This window comes from Gallinula chloropus (genome assembly GCF_964237585.1).
Source record: "Gallinula chloropus genome assembly, chromosome: 2".
NCBI classification, from domain to species: domain Eukaryota; kingdom Metazoa; phylum Chordata; class Aves; order Gruiformes; family Rallidae; genus Gallinula; species Gallinula chloropus.
Window position 1 is genome coordinate 140,714,245 of NC_140086.1, and position 17,222 is coordinate 140,731,466.

At 36.7% G+C, this 17,222-nt stretch overlaps 1 protein-coding gene across 3 annotated transcripts in view; it reads right to left on the reverse strand.

Moving 5' to 3' along the window:
* The window catches only part of RUNDC3B (RUN domain containing 3B), a gene marked incomplete at both ends in the record, with an annotated part of 52,094 nt that overhangs the window by 9,198 nt on the left and 25,674 nt on the right, over positions 1-17,222 (reverse strand). For all 3 annotated transcript variants that reach the window (XM_084260206.1, XM_084260205.1, XM_084260204.1), the window contains 2 exons: positions 9,417-9,574; positions 15,662-15,830. In XM_084260206.1, coding sequence (XP_084116332.1) covers positions 9,417-9,574; positions 15,662-15,830 — 327 coding nt within the window. The remainder of the gene's footprint in view (positions 1-9,416; positions 9,575-15,661; positions 15,831-17,222) is intronic.

Sequence of the window (17,222 nt, forward strand, 5' to 3'; positions counted from 1 at the left end):
TTACCTTTTATTTACAAATAAATAAAAATTAGTGTCAAGTTTAGTCCAAGCTAATATAGAAGAGCCTTATCTTGGTAATCACTTAGAAGTTCTGGTCTCATTTCATCTAGATTGGATTTCCAGGTTTCCCTGGATCCAATCCAGATTCATGCTGTTGGAAGCCTATTCTGAAAGGCCCATTTGCACAGATTTTTTCAATAAACAAAAAGTCAGTTCTGTTTCCAGTTATACCTATGAAAAACCAATAATTTCTTACCTGCAAGTTTAATTTCTCCAAATCCAGAAAATGCCAGTCCAGTTGGCAATTTGCCCTCCTACCAGCAGATGAAGACAGGAAATAAACCAAACAGACTAATTCCCTAAGAAAGGGAATTATATCAGATGAGTGCTCCAGTTCAAGAACTACCTGAGTGGTGAAAAGTAAAAGTGAAAATAAAAGCTTAAAAAAAAATAAAAGCATTTGAATAAGAAAGAACAAGCTTTAAAAACCTTTACTTAGGACAGGAAATATGGAATGCAAACTCAAATTGATAGCATACATGAATATAACTAAAATCTGTAAGAGCAAATCTAAAATAAAAGGGAACTCTCAAACTGTCAGTACTGCAGCAAGACAGTGAGCTCTCTGGACTGGTATATCATTGGACTTTGAGAAATTAGATCAGCAGGTATGAAAACGAGTTACTTACCAGTAGATTTTGATGCTGCAGTACATCACCTCTCTCAGGTTTGTGCCCTGTGCACAGACACAGTGTATTCCCCAAATTAGATGCCAGAGCAGTTAGATCCCAGCAGACTTTCTAATGGCAGCCGCTGCAGTGAAAGAAAGCAGGCATGTCCTACCGCACCACATTGTCTTACTCTGACTGGCCAACAGAGCTTTGTGCCCAACAGCAACAGTACAAGTTGTGCCACAGAACAGATCCTCTTGAAGCGTCTTCAATATCTTTTTAAAAAGCCTTCTCTAAATCTTTTAAAGTCTTCCTTTGATATCTCCTGGAGGCCTGGAAATAGATCCTCCAGTAATGAAATTACTGCCATCAATTCTGTACAGCCTTTGATCTCCTTGACCTCTGGAGTAACTTGGATGAGCTCAGACTGGCAGGAATACAGGCAGCTTGACTCCCAAGTTCTCGTCTAATTACAGTGGAGAATTTATTTCAGAATACAGACATTCAGAGTGGATCAAAACATACCACAGTATGTTACATTTGTGTGTGATCATAAAAATACTGCTGTGACTGACACACTTCATGTCCTTGGACAAATAACCAGGCCTGATTCCCTTGGAGGAAGTTGCATCCTAAATTTACAAACACAATCCATAATTTAAAAAAAAATCCACACATTTCTGAGACTGTGTATGCACACTGAGCCATAACTCAGCTTTCTCTTGGTCAGACTATTGGTATTTAGAGAAACAAATTTTGGTCTGAAACTGTGAAAGTGGATCTTTCTATTCCTTTTTACTACAGGAAACTGAATTCACAATCTGTTTTATTTAAACTAATAAATATAGTCAAATTAAACTGAAGTTCAGGATAATTGAAATATCAATTTCCTTTTTCTAAAGAATCTTAGCAAGATTGCTTCAGTATATCAATAATAAAGTAATACTTCTGCAAATACAGAACTAGCCTCTCCTCACCATTCTAACCTGGTGCTATTCTTCCACCCTTACAAAAATTTGTTGTATTTGTAACAGTCGTCATGTAAAGTCCATTCACTTTGATACTGAACTTCACATAACTTGCATTAAATATATCAAAAGAAGGTGAAAATAACTTTGGTTCAACTCTCTGCATTTATGCGTAGCCACTACCTTTCCCCATCAGTATCTTCCAGAATACAGAAGCAACCCCACAGTAAATAACTATGAGGGTTGAGATAATGAAGCAAGAAAAACTGAGAGTCTCAGAAGCAAATGGCAATGTGAGTTCGTTTATCTAAATCGGTAAAGCACAAAGAGATCAAATTCAGTCTCTGTGATTCTACTCTAGGAGTTAATGATTATGTATCATGATTGACTTACCCTATTTTTTAGCTGATATTCTCTATCCCCCCATTTGCAGTGTGTAGCAAGTGACTCAAACCCTTTTATGAAATCAAAGCCTCAGGTTCATCTGTTCTAGTCAGGAGATAATTCTCTTTGTGGAATTAAGAGGAAGGATCTGATGTTTGCCATTACTATGACAAAGCAAGTATTCTTCTTCTGCCACAGTTCAGCTAAGTTCAGGTATCAACAGAGGAAGAATCTCCAGGATCCATATGACACACTTTCCTACTGGGGACGCAGATTATTTCCAACTGCATTGCACTGAGGCCCTCAAAGGTTTGATACATCTCATTATTATTTTGAAAGGCCTTACTCCTCCCTGCTCCCACCTTTTAATTCTACATTAGATGAAAATTCTGGAATTGGGAATGCACGAAGTGTTAATGTCCAACTAACGTAAAGCTTTCTGGCTTGCACTTGTATGCAATGTCTTTATCCATAGAAGTGTAGCTATGTGGAAAATAGAAAGGGTACCATTATAAGAACAGGGATAGTGTTACACATTTAACACTCAAAGAAAGGGAGACATTGCCATGCAAATGTCATTAAGTATGCAAATGGTCAAAGTGAAAGTCTCTGATTCTTTAACACACAGAAAAAAAGAAAACAAGAAAAAGGAAAAGAGAGCAGAGAGGAGAGACTCTTACAAAAATGTTTCACCTTGGAGCCAGCCAGCATTTTGCTGTAAATTTACCAATACATCTTGTCCTTGAAGACACCAATAACTTCAAAAGCTTTTAACTTTCTGAAAATTTAAGGTTTATTTTAACCCCAACCTTTTATATTCCTTTTTTAAAAGTTCAGAATGAGATATTAAAGTATCAGGGTTTAAGAACAAATCCCTCCCTATCTACTTCACCTTGCAGAGTAAGTCCTTTTCTTCAGGCTGCAATGAGTCCAGAAACTTTTGGCTTCCTGCTGCACAATAGCCCCATGCAAATCCCTTTGGATCCTAAGAATAGTGTGTCTTGCATCATGTCAGAAGCTTGGCTGCACTTGTGCTTAATTCTGCGTATTGCTTTGCTGTGCCTCCTCTGTCTGCTCCACTCTGAATCACAGGAGTGTGTCTACCCAGACACTACGCCCAGCTGAACTTTTCCTAGCAATACTTTTAAGCAAAAAGGAATGTCCCATGTCTTCACAGGTTTCCACCTTCCTGGAAACAGAACTTTCTTTTTTGCTGTCTAGCCACACCTTCATAAAGGAGAAAGGCAGGCAATATTGCAGCAAACTTCAAGAAAGAATTCTAAAAAACCCCCCACCAAACACAAAACTCTGCCTAAACAAGAGTTTTAACCTCTGCAGTATTTTTTCTATGCTGTTTGAAACAAAAAGTACAAACAAGTTGAGAAAAGGAGGAGCTGAAAACTGACCAGATTCCAATGCTGAGGTTTTTAAAATTGCTGCTGCAAACTTCAGTGAGACAGAGGACATGCAGGAAGCATTACAACTAAAATCGTGACTAATGTGAATTACAGTTTGGTAGCAAGGATCCATGAAAGCTTTAAGAAGAAAGAAGGATTAGCATCCTCAGTTCTGACATTCTAGGAAAGAAATCCAGCAAGAAGATCAAACACCTCCTGGTTCCCTTCAGAGAGAAAATAAAGCAGCTACAATAAATTGGATTTACTGTACCTTACGTGGTTGAGGAATTCAGTCTCTTTAAAAAAAAAAAAGTAGTTCTACAAGAGGACTATCTGAAAATGAAGGTAAGGGCACTAAGGAAGATATCCTCTTTATTTCTCCAGATGATTTAGTTTTTGTGAGAGGATTGCAAAGCCAGACAATCTGTATTTAGTTTTAGTCACAAGGAGACACAAAGCACAGGCTGAATTTTGAAGCCTTTGTTCAGAACTTTCTCTTTCCTTGGACAAGATTTCTTCAGCTCTGTCTCTGACAGCACAGTTACAGCCTAAGTCATCTACAACCGGGTGCCTTCACCTGTGACCCTCGCCTGCCTGCTCTCAGGCAGAGTATTGGTAGTATTTACAGTCTCAGCAAAACAAGGAAAAGCACAGATACTATTTTCATAAGGAAGTTTTTCAACCTAATGGGGCTTGATCCGTCTTTGGAAAGGAATCATCTTTGCTACAAAGCGTACAGTAAATCTTCCAGGAAGTCGTCTATAATAGAGCTGATAGAAGACAGTGTGTTCGTTTTGCCTGGTCTTGGACATGTGTCATTTTGCTCTGGAAGGCTGCTCTCTATGTTCAGGCACTGCTGGGAATGAGCTGATGGACTTCTGCGTCCATTGAGCGTGAGCCCAGTGCAGTGCTAACAAAGGGAAAAATAGGTGTGTGGACAGAGTGCCCCAAAGCCTGGAAAACAGGGAAGCCGAAGAGACAGGACGTGTGTACAACTCAGGCATGGAAACACACACAGAGCGTTTACTGTAATTAGAGTATAACTGATACAGTCTCTCAGGCTTGCAACTAAACTGTCATTTTCTGCCTTTAAAAAGCCACTTGTATTATCCAGTTAGGAAGTGAAGTATTAGGGCATTGATCAGAGAGTAGCAATGTTAAAATATTCAGGATAAAGTACAAGCAGTGTTTGGGCCTTGAAAAGTTTGACCAATTCTGAAGTAACAGCCAGTCCTTTTAAATAAATCTAGCTTTGAGATTTATTAAAATATATTTTTTTAAAAAATCTTAATTCCACAGACAAACTTAAACCAATGTAAATTGTGAGTGTCCCTACAGTTTCATTTGAGTCTTATTTGTGCCATAACCAAAGACAGAATTCCAAAAACTGAAGAGTTTTTCCTAGTTCTTTCCTTCCTCTCCACAGAAGACCAGAACAAGACAGAAGAAGCAGCAGAGGAAGATAAAAACCAGAGCAGTATAAAATATAGCACAGCCACTGAAGCTTTAAAACACAATACCTGTGTTTTAAAAAATACAAAAAATTTAAAAATTGCACCAGTTGGGGCAAAGGAGCCATACCATCTTACACCAGGCACACCAGTCTGAAAATGTGAAATATGCCTTAGGAGGAAACGCACATTGGTAAACACTATGCCAAACACTACTGGCATTTCAACAAAAAATGTAGCAACCAAAAAAAAATTTAAAATTTTGTGGGGTTTTTACCTTTGATTACAACAGTTTCCTTTTTCCTTATTGCTTCATTTAAAAGATTTTTTTGCTGAAGTGATTAGCTTTTATAACATCAGTGAGTAACCATGCCAGAGATGAGTCACTAGTCAGGGAATTGATTATGAATCTGTCTTGTAATCAGACATCAATATTTGACATCGATTTCAGATGCAGAATCTGAACTTTAAAGTAGCAAAGATCACCAGAGTTTACCTTAATCACAGGTAGTGTGTAAAACAAAAGATAGACCAAGAACTACCCTAAGGAAAGAAAGCCTGTTTAAGCTAAGAGTTCTAATGCAAGGATGTTGTGAGAAAACAGTTCCAGATTTTGCCAAGACTTCTTTGAACTAATTAGTCCTTCAAATTGATTGTTTCCAAAGTGGGGTGCATAGGACAATTCTTTGGAGTACAGGGGGAAAAAAAAACTTTTTGTAAACGTAATAAGTGAAGAAAATAAAGTGTTTATTTAATCTTTACCTCATCCTTTGTAATGTCTATTTTTGTATATGTTTTATAATATACATCATATATTAGTATGGTAGCACATGTATATAATTTATAAACAAACCTATTTTCAGGGGGCATGCCTAGAATTTTTTTACTCATGGGGTGTGCAATCAAATGTGTCTCTGCTCCAAAAGACATTCAGCAGTGCTTTGCAGGACCTTCGAGGAGGAAGAAATGGCTGCCTCTGAGTTTTGAATGCTGCAGGATACCGTTCCTTGATTTGGGATCACTCTCCTATCGCATTTTGAATGTTACGGAATTCAAATTGTTTTCTTTGGTTAGACTCACAGTGGATCATGGACTTCTCTTGGCTGTCCTCTTGTGAGCTGTTATTTTTGAACTCTTAAGAGTTGTTAATTTTAAGCACCTCAAGGCTTTAAGAATTACCACACCCTCACTGTAAAATTACACAATTTCTATAGAAGACTGGAGCCAAACCCACTGTTTTCTAACATTCGGCTCCAAAAAGTCCCAGGCAAAAACACATCCCAGTGACAGCAAATATTTCTCAAGAAAGTAAATGAAAGCCAGAATATACCTCATCATTATTATAATGGACACACAGCATTACATAATCACTTCATGCTGGAAGCATGGTAAAAGTGCAAGCTGTTCTTCGACTAGGACAGGATAATTCCAGTTGGAAGGGTCTTAAAACAGTCATCTAGGCCAATTGCCTGATCACTTTCAGGGCTGATCAAAAGTTAATGTGTGTTACCAAAGGCATTGTCCAAATGCTTTCTAAACACTGGCAGCCTTGAGGCATCAATCACCCCTCTAAAAAGCCTATTCCAGTGTTTGACCACCCTCTTGGTACAGAAAGGATTCCTAAAATCTACTCTGAACCATCTTCTTCATCATCAGTGTGTTATTTAAAATGTGTTTGACTGATGACCAGGTGGAGTATCGCAGTTTCACTTTTCCAGCTTGATTTGCTATCAGACACTTGTCAGCAAAGTGAGGAGCTGTCCAGTCCCCAGATGAGTGGGCATATTCCTAAGAAATCCCAGTAAATTGAGACACAAAAAAGATACTCTCTTGTAAATAACTAATTTGATAATTTTTCAGCCTCACTATTTTCCAGATATTGGTATTGATGAGATCTATGGGATGTTTTTTAATTAAATTGAAAACTGTGGTGTTCATTGTAGCTTGGATACTCAAGTGTGTGAGACAAAGTTAATGATACTGAAAATTGTCAAACATTAGGTTTTGATTAACAGCCGTAAACCAAGAATTACTTCCAAGTTTCTCCAATCTCCTATCTCCATATTTATTTCATGTTTTACAGCAAGCAAACTGCCTTATTAAATGTAAATATGGACAAGTTTCTCTGCAGGTAATCTAATTCATAAATTGAAGGCCTTGTTGATCATTAGTGTTATCTGGTTTCCATGTCAGCAACAATAAGAAGCTATACTGCCGAAACGTCAGATCTCTATTCCCTACCTCCACATCTCTTTTTTTTTTTGAGGGGGGGAGAAGACAGACCTAGACCTAGACCTAGACTCAGATTCTGCCCAAACCCATTGAGACTATACATAAAGCATTTTGACTTGCATGCCTGTGAAATACCACTTTGGAAACTTCAAATTTCTCTTGAGTAAGTATCTGGTGAAGCAGTAGAATTTGCTACCTTAGCAACAGCAGGCAGTGGAATAGAAAAGCATAATTAAAAAGAAAATATAGAATGTTTATTTATAATACTTTCCATTACACAACAAATGATCCTAAACAGATCTCAAAGCGTTTTACAAACAGTAATGTAATATGCCTTGGGCAGAATTACAATCCCAAACTTGCTCTTAGCTACTGGTAAAGAATTCAAAAAGGTTACAGCATACATTCACTACTTCAAAACGCTAGTAATGGTAGGGAGCAAAACACCAAGATTTGGAATTACATGAACACCATCATAAAACGGCTGGACCATAAAAAGCAACTAGCAAAAACTCATTGCCAAATTACAGCACATTTGTGATACAACATAATTCCACTGCCAGGGCACCTTTGGTCAGAAATATTAAAAAAAAAAAAGAAAAAAACAAGTATGAAAGAACATTTAAAATATGTTAATTACTACTGGTCTCTATAATCAAAAGTCTGCCAGAAGTAGCTCTTCCCTTCTCTCTCTCCAGTAAAGAACTATGAGTTCCTAACACACTTTGCAAAGAGTTCAGCTGAGAGGCACGCTACACACAGCAATAACAGTGTAAAATTATACCTCTCTCCAAACATCTAGTGTAGTCCAGGCTCCTGACTGCAGTGTCTCTAACAGCTATACAAGAACACACTGTCAAAATACAACAGAAACTGCTCTGCAATTTGAGCCTTTACATAAGAAAGCCAGCAAACAAAATCAACCCCCAAAGACTGAGACCTTTTGAACAGTCTGATTAATTTTTAGCTGAGCTGCATGCAACTGCAGGTTTGAACATTCAAAATTTCCAAGTATCAGAGTGGGTTTAAATGAGCTCACACCTCCTCCCACCCCCAAATAATCAGGGAGGCCAAAGCAGCAGAACATGAATCATGAGCTGTATCAGTTAAGTTCAGAAAAGAACCAGAAACTCTCAAATGCTTACAGGCAATCAGAAAAAAAAAGATGAAAAAAAGAATCAAACCCCATCTTTTTTCTTCCTCAACTCTGAAATTGGCAGTCATAAAATGCAAATGCTGTATTCCTGAGGATTTTCATAAAACTCATTTCACGCACTGGCGATAAAATTATCTACTAGAAGAGGGGAGGGGTGGAAACCAACCCAAGACTTCGTTTACAATCTAGGAGTACAGTTTACTGCATAGAAAAGACCCTTCTGGGTGGCATCTCTGTGAGACATTGGGGCAGAGGGAACCAAAGCGCCCTATAGCCATCTCCATATTCTCTTCATTCTGGATTGTTTTGAAAGCCACAAGGGACTTCCATTTTACTTCAGGGTTCAGACACATACAGATTACTCCAGATACAAGGCAAAATAATTTATCTTGTATTTGTTATGAGCAGAACGAACATACAATTCATACTATGGCCATCTCATGGCAATTTATGCCCACACAGTGAGTCCTCCATCTATCTGGGTATTTAAACATTACCAGGAAGTGTCTCTACAAGGGGATAGTACCTCTCTACCCAACAGACAGGGCTGGGAGGATAAGTTACCCGAGAATCACAAGATATTCAAATATTTATCATACAGGCCTTTTCCTGTTTTTTTAGCATTTTGCCTTGCACTGAAGAAAGTGTGAGTAGTAAACTATTTCACCAGTTTGAATATATTTAGGATTAACAGATGGAATTCTACTGCATGTGAGTGCCATGCAAAAAAAAAAAAAAGTATTTATGCAAAGAAAATAAATATTTAATTATTGTCTCTTGCCTAACATTTAAAAAACACTGCTGGAAAGGAAGCTGCTTCCAATATCTATTTATTTTTAAAGGGTGCCCTTAAGGCTGGAAGTAATAAAATATAAAGAACATTTTATAAAAATGTGTTAAAAATTTAAGCAAGTTTACTGTAAGCTATTTCAGATATATATAAAAAAATTAATCTCAGAATTATTCCGTTTTACACTACTACTACCGCTTTCAGGGGAGCCATTTCTGAATATAAGACATGTTGGGGAGGGGAAAAAAAAAAGCTAAGATACATGAATTTCTTTAAGGAAGAAAGGGACCAAAATTTCTTCATATTGTATAGTTATATAAATTATGTAATACTGCTCTAACAATATTTGTCCATTATACTAACTTACAACTGGTCTTGCAGTTCCACAATGATATATTCCAGCTGTTCCTTCTCCATTTTATGGGCTAGATCCATATCTTCAATTCTTTGTAAGAGCAGTTTATTCTGCGAGACAGATTCAGATAGCTGGTTTTCTCTTAGTCGTACCAATTCTTCAAGATAACCCTGGAAATAGAAGTGTTAGAAAGTCTTAAAGAACACACTATCGAAAAGCCTTTTCATGGTTTAAGATGTACACAGTTCTATTTCAGTTTCTTGCACATTTACTTATTTATTAGACAGACTAGTAAATTCACTTAAGATTAGTATAATGTTTCCTAATAGGTACCAAGAAAATAATTTACTTGTCTATGTTCCTGCAGAGGAATAGAAAAATGGATGAAAAAAATGAGACAAGAATGCCACCAGCATGAAACACTAATTCTTTTTTAGAAAACAACGTAGAAATTAGTAGTACAAGTTCATAACTCTATGACTTAACAGATGCAGAACATTAGATAGTACATAAGAAGGGCAAAAGTAGAATCTATCTATATGAATCTCTATAGTTAATGAAAGGGACATAGAATTATTGTTTTAAAAAATCAACATTATTTCAAAGTTTATTTGGAAACTACATCGTATCGCATATTAAAATATCAAAGAAAAATGTTATTGAAATAAATATTCATCTACAGTAAAGCATAGAGTAGGACAACTGGTGATGGTTGCTTCTTTTAGTAACACTAGACGTGCACAGCTGGAATTTGCCAGCGCATTTATGTCATCATTTACTCAGCTGTATTGGTTTCAACTGGGATGGAGTTAATTTTCTTCCTGGTAGTGGGGATAGTGCTGTGTTTTGGATTTAGGATGAGAATAATATTGATAACACACTGATATTTCAGTTGTTTCCAAGCAGCCAAGGACTTTTCAGCTTCTCATACTGGCCTGTCAGCAAAAAGACTGTGTCTAAGATGGGAGGGGACACAGCCTGGACACCTGACCCAAACTGGCCAAAGGGAGGGATATTCCATACTGTATGACGTCATGCTACGGATATAACTGAGGGGTAGATTGGGAGGCAGTTCAGCTCAAGAATATTGGCTTTGGATGGTGAGCAAATGTACTCTGCATCACTTATTATTATCTTTCCTGTCCTATTAAACTGTCTTTATCTCAACCCACAAGTTTTAAATTTTTTTTTCCTCTTTTTTCTCTGCCCCATCCCACAGGCAGGAGGGGAAACAAGAGCAAACAGCTGACTTAGCAGCCTCCTGGGTTAAACCACACCACCATCTGATACTGTAAAAGCTTGGGGCAGTCCTAATCACAATCCAACTGCTCGGTCATTTACAAAAATCCAGAATGCAAGTATTTAACAGCAGCTGTGATGGCAGGTTGGTCACAAAGTATGTTCACAAATCTGGATGCAATACAAAGGAGCTATTTTTTTTCTTCTTCAAGCAGAGTCCCAGCACATCAGATTCTTAGTTAAAGCTGGATATAGCAGGTCTGTACCACATAAAATTTTACACATTCCTTGAAGCCGGTGTAAAAGTGTGTGACTTTCTTAGGCTCCCACAAAAAAGAAAGAAAAAAAGTCATTTTCAAAGACACAGGACAGGCAAAGACATGTTGAGTAAAAAAAACAGGTTTCACCACTAGCTGATCAGTAAAATGTTACTAATCAGCACAACAGAAACGATTAAGAGTTTGGAGCAAGTCTCATATGAGAGGAGGCAGAAAGAGCTGGGATTGTTCGGTCCATGTTTGGGAGGGGACAAGGGGGGATGAAGAGAATGACAATGTGTATCAGTATTTAACAGGAAGGTGTAATGAGAATGGAATTGGACTCTTCCCGGTGAAAAGAGGCAATAGGCACAAAAAGGAAAGTATTTAAGTGTAGGAAAATACCTCCTTTTGGGGAGTCTGCATCCTTGAGATATTCACAGCTCAACTGAACATGGCCTTGAGCAACCTGCTCTAGTCTAGTTTTTTTGGAGCAGGGCAGTAAGACTAGATGATCTCCAGAGGTGCCATCCATCCACAATTTTTCTCTGTTTCTATGATCATTACAGTTCTATCCACTGGATGTATTTATATTTGATAGGAATTTATTTTAGTCTCAGTACAAGGAATCTTGAGAGCTGTTCAATATGCCTACTCCTGCCCTGTCAAATGTTACTGTTATCTTGACTGTTAAGGTAATCCTTGGAACTTTATGCAGTGCTTTGAAAGTACTAAATGATGCATTAGAACATACACCAATTTCCTGACTCCCAGAAATGTCAAACAGGCATATTATAAAATTAATTTAGATAAGAAGCATCAGAATACTGTGGGCAGTAACTACCTCTATAATGACACAGAGATTCATCATCCCACCACTGAAAGCATTTAAAACTTCATTATAAATAGTACACAAAGAATTTAAGTGTTTACTACACAAAAGTGAACAGTTTACTCCATTCCAAAATAGGGTAGTCATAACTTCTACTTAAGTAACAAATGTGTAAACTATGACTAATTTATCTGGAAAAGAGACAACTCGAAAAAGACAAACTCCTAAAATTTCCAGAGTGGTCTGGAGAGAGCAGGAAGGAAGTGACTGTTCCTTAAAATACAAGAGCTAGGCACCACGAAACGAAGCTAGTAGGAGCCAGATTCAAAAGACAGAAAAGGAGGTGTCTCTTCACACAACAGATGGCAGATATGCAAAATGCTTTGCCAAAAAAAAAAAATATTTGGATGGTAGAAATCTACATGGGTTTCAGGGAGACATTAGACAAGTATTCGAAAGAGAGATCCATCAAGGGTTACAAAACAGACAGACCTTATAAGGTTCAGGAACTCCTTGAGCTGGTATGTGTTGGCCAAGAAAGTATTAGAAGAAAACTAGTACATACACATTTGCTTTGATTTTATTCTACCCTCTACATCTACATTCAGGCAAGTATCCAAGATAGGATAATAGGATAACCAAGGATTCTTTGTGTAAACCAGCATAGCATTGTTTATCCAATAAAGCAATGTTAGGATTTACCTTGCTAAAATCCTGATCCTATTTTACCATTCAAAAAAACCTCAGAAGATACAGATGCCTTCATCTTAGCTGAAATACAGTTGCTTGTTATATGTCACCCTGGTAAGCTTCATTCACTTGTGCTATTAACGAGGGCACATACTTACTTAGGAGGCGCCAAGTGAATGACAGTAAAGCAAAAGAAGGATCTATCAGACTCGCTATATCAGTTACTAAAAATACATTATTTTTAACTTGACCCTGTCATAAAGATCCAGTTTTCTAACACATAAAATGTCAAAAGCCTTTTGTTTGAAAGAAAACATTCTGTCTCTGATTAACCGGTACCTACAGCATTCTGTGCAATCTGACTGTTACTACAACTTACTGCCACGAAAAGTCCCAAAACAGGAAGAAGAGAAACAGTTAGGAAAAGAGCTCTAATCCCTAGTCCATCTAACCTCTTAATGATAACTTGTTCAAATTGTAACACAACAGGTGTAGCACAGTTGAAGTGAATTAAATAAAAATTTGGCAGGCGCATCGTAAACGAAAATTAGACAAAGGAAAAATTTCATATCTGTAGGAATAAAAAGGTTATTTTACTGCTGCAATTGTCAAGTAGGCATTCTAGAGGAGGACATGCAGGAAAGTGTTAATGGCTGTCAAAGTAGCTCATTTTGAAAATTTTATTAAATGCACCAAAGTTTTCAAAGAGTTATCACAAAACTGACTTGAATTCACTCCTACATTAGTTGACTGTAGAAGCTGGCAGTTCATTAAGAGAATGCTACAAGGAATAAATGTGACTCACTAAAATAGTAATGCTCAAAGTTTGAAATGCTGCAGTAGGAGATCAACAAATCATGTTCCATGGAGTAGAAAAGTATCTAGATCTTAGACTCAGGAATAAACAGAAATGTCCATTTCTTGCTATAGCCACTGAAGACCTTTGTGCCTTTGCAGATGTAAAGCTACCTAGTGATTCTAGCTAGTGGATCTGGCCATTGTTTCTTTCACAACTTCCATGGGATATCTATCCTTCATGGGGTATCCTTGAAAATTAACCACTCGCATGCACCAAGAAACATCCACTTGTTTAGTTCTTTTCAATACTTCCCCAGGGCTGATGACACTTTCTTCATTAAACCCCAAATTATTTTACAGTGTCTAGGAGGAGGAGGGAAGAGTGGGGTTCAAACCAACCCTGGCTTTGTCTGGAGACAAGGATTAAATTTTGTCTTGAATAGATTCCTGTGCCTCAATGACTGTTGGGATAAGGAGGGAAAGGTTTTAATTTTATTTATGTATTTGAAGAAATTCCTTTTGAATGGCACATTTTAGTTTACAAAAGCAGGGAAAATTTTCTCTGTACCAGAGAGCCTCAAGGAACATAAGTACTTTCCATATGGACAGTAATACTACAATGGCTCAGAAGTTTGTACCAGCAACCCAGATGCCAACATTTAAGGTCATATTTCAAAAATGAGGAGTCTAAGGGACCAAAAATGGAAAAGAAATAATTGTATACATGTTTTTTTAAACTACCTCTCACACTTATCATCCCACAGTAAGTCAGACTTTTCCACTGTTACTTAGAAAAATTTTGATTAGGTTCTCTCATATATTAAAGTAAACCAACCATGATTCTACCCATTCTGTATTAACACTGACATTTAGCAATCCATAGCTGCATTTACACCAATGAATTGAACATAGCCAGGGCTCCTTCCCACAAATAGTTTCTTAGTTTGGGTATATCTATGCTAAAACTCAAATTCCAAAGGACCATACCTGAAGTCATACTGGTTATTTGGAATGATCACTGTCAAACACTAATTCACAAGCTGTGACCTGAAGTAATCTGGAAGAGTGTTAGTTGTCCCAGGCCAAAGCCATGCCAACAACCATCCTCAGAGGTTAAATGTCTACATGACTGAGTTGGTAGCAGGCCTGGGCTACACTTATGGTAATGAGTCCCAGCTGGCAGAAGATCCATTCCAGATCCCATCTGCCCCTCTCTTTTTTTTTTTTAATCTTTTTTCTGTAAAAAACATACCAAAATTTTTGTCTTCTCAGCACAGTAAAAACTAGAAAGGTATAGAGAGAATCTTGTGATTCTTCTGTCCGAAACTAAGGGAAATAATTACACCTCCAAGCACCTTTATGTAGTTGTAGCCTTTCACATGGTTTACTGTGTTCAGAGTTTCACCAAAAGCAAATTCTCACATTATGAAAAAAGAATATTAAAAATACTAGTAAAGTTCTTTAAAAACATTAACCATTTGTCTTTCATTTTTCTTCCCTTTCATTTTTCCTGACACTTCCTTTCTTTTTCTGTGCACTATTTCTTCAGTGTCCACAGTCTTCCCCCTTCTCTCAGTCACTGGCTAGCACGAGTTTTCTCTGTAGTTATATATTGTTAGGAAAAAACGACCAGAACTTTGCTGTTAAAATACTAAAATTTTTGGACATATACTTCACCTTTAACTTACAGTATTTTGGGTAGTAGAGAGCAAACCTACCTTTGGTTCTATATTAACATTCAATATGCCAACTAATTATTAAAACTACACACACAATTTATTTTTTTTCTTTCCCATTCTAGCTTGAAGCAGGTCTTAAAACTATAGATTTTCTAAAAATCCATCTCAGCATCACTGCGAAGACAGATCTGCTTTTCATTCCTAAATGGATTACTTTGCTGATCATTTTTGTTTACTGTAAGACTAAATGTTAAAGTTCAACATCAATATAAAAGCCTTCAACTGGCAGTTTATCTACATCGATAAAATTCTATGGCCTCTAAACAAAAGGACAGACATGTTCGCTTCGAGCTTGCAGCCTAACAGCCTCAGAGATATCAGCTTCAACCTGTAACTCTGAGACTGGAAAAAGCAGCCAAAGGTCCTACATTGTTTTCTGAAAGCTGATATTATTATTATTATTATTATTATTATTATTATTATTATTATTATTATTATTATTATTATTATTATTATTATTATTATTATTATTATTATTATTATCATCATCATCATCATCTCCCCATTCTTCGCAAATATCTTTTCCCTCAAATCAACAAGGAAATACTTAGATACTCTGAGGACTGTAAAATTTAAGAACATTTACATAAAGCTAAATAATATTTAATATATTTTTCTGCCTTTATTTAATCGGGTATGTCACCAGTTGGCTGGTGACAAGCTTTGGCTCCATCACCCCCCCCCCCCAAATTAATCTTTTACCTTCTGTTCCAATGCAAGGCGGTACTTCTGCTCTACCCTTTTGCATTTGTTGTACCAACTGTTTTCATCTGTGATGAAAGGAGGACCAATGTTCTCTGGAGTGCTGCCTTCACTGCCACTACTGCCCAGTGTTCTTAGTTCTTCTTCATCACTGCTGATGCTGTCAGAACTGAAGGATCACGTTTATCAGCCAAGTGAAAAGCTTTGTTCGTTAAATTGCAAATTTCCCTTGAAATTAAAGCACCAGATTTCTTAAAGCTATCTAAGACTCTGTAAACCAAAAGGAATCACAATATTGGGATAGATAACCAAATAGAACATATGTTTCAAGCTTTTATTTTAAAGTCATCTAAAGACAGGGCAAAGATTTGCTTTTAATCTTAGTCATCTGAGGTATGTCAGACAACTGTATGCGTGATACTTTTCTGGAATACAACAGGCTAATGCATTACAACAAAGTATCTGAGGAAGTAGTGACTTCATCTTTCCTTCACAAATTCAGGGCAAGTATCTAACAATAAATTGTGTTTGTTTTTACAAAAGCAGAAATATAAGAAAGTTATTTTTCTTATATTTAATTAAGATAATTTTAATCTAGAATGTATAGTTATGGTTATGGTGTAGACCATGTGTTGTTATTTCACAGAACACAAATATCACACATATAGTATGCAGATTAATTGTTAAAATATCTCCATATCATCCAGAATCAATGTATGCCAGAATTCAGACATCTGTCTCAAAGGCAAGAATTTCAATTTATCCCAGTATCCATTTGAAGTCTTCACTTACAACTATATTTCACACTACATTAAAAGCATTTACTAGTTTTTAAAGCAGTGATACCCACAATCCCATGATCCTGGCATGACACAAATTCTGCTTTAACTGAGCTATGTAATTTGTCTTTAACATGTAAGCTAAAAAGAACATCAAGAGAATAACTAGAGTGTTCCGTGTTCAATTGTACATCTTCAAGACTACTCCTACCTGCCAAATGCTTTCTTCATTTTGGCAAACATAACACATCCCAATAATTTCCATGCTTTTTGGAGATGCCAAATTGCTGTCTGGTCTGTTAGGCAGTCATCATTCTTTTTTGTTATTAATAATTTGATCAGAGGAGCAAAATGCAGCTGGAAGGTCAGATTACATATAGACAAATGGCCACGATTTTCTACTATGTGCTAGCTTTTATGCTGCGTACTGCTTATCTGTCATCTCTTACCATTTACCAGGGCATATATAATTTTTACTTACAAAATAACTACTTTTAATGTTATGATCACATAGAAAAGGCCCAAAAGAAAGGACAGCTTGGTTTGGAGATCTTAAAAGGAAAAAAAATAATTTCTTGCTGAACTGTGATTCTAATCAAACTGAAAAAGTTAGCATGACTCACTCTGATGAGTCATGTAATAATTCCACCAGTCTGGAAGAGCAAGGTAGTTGAGTGTACAGGTTTGTATTTAGATATGGATATTATTTTTAATATGAAAAGTAAAAAGCCCAGTATGAAGTAAAATTTTTCCATTGAAATAGAGTTGAAAAAAAGCAGTGT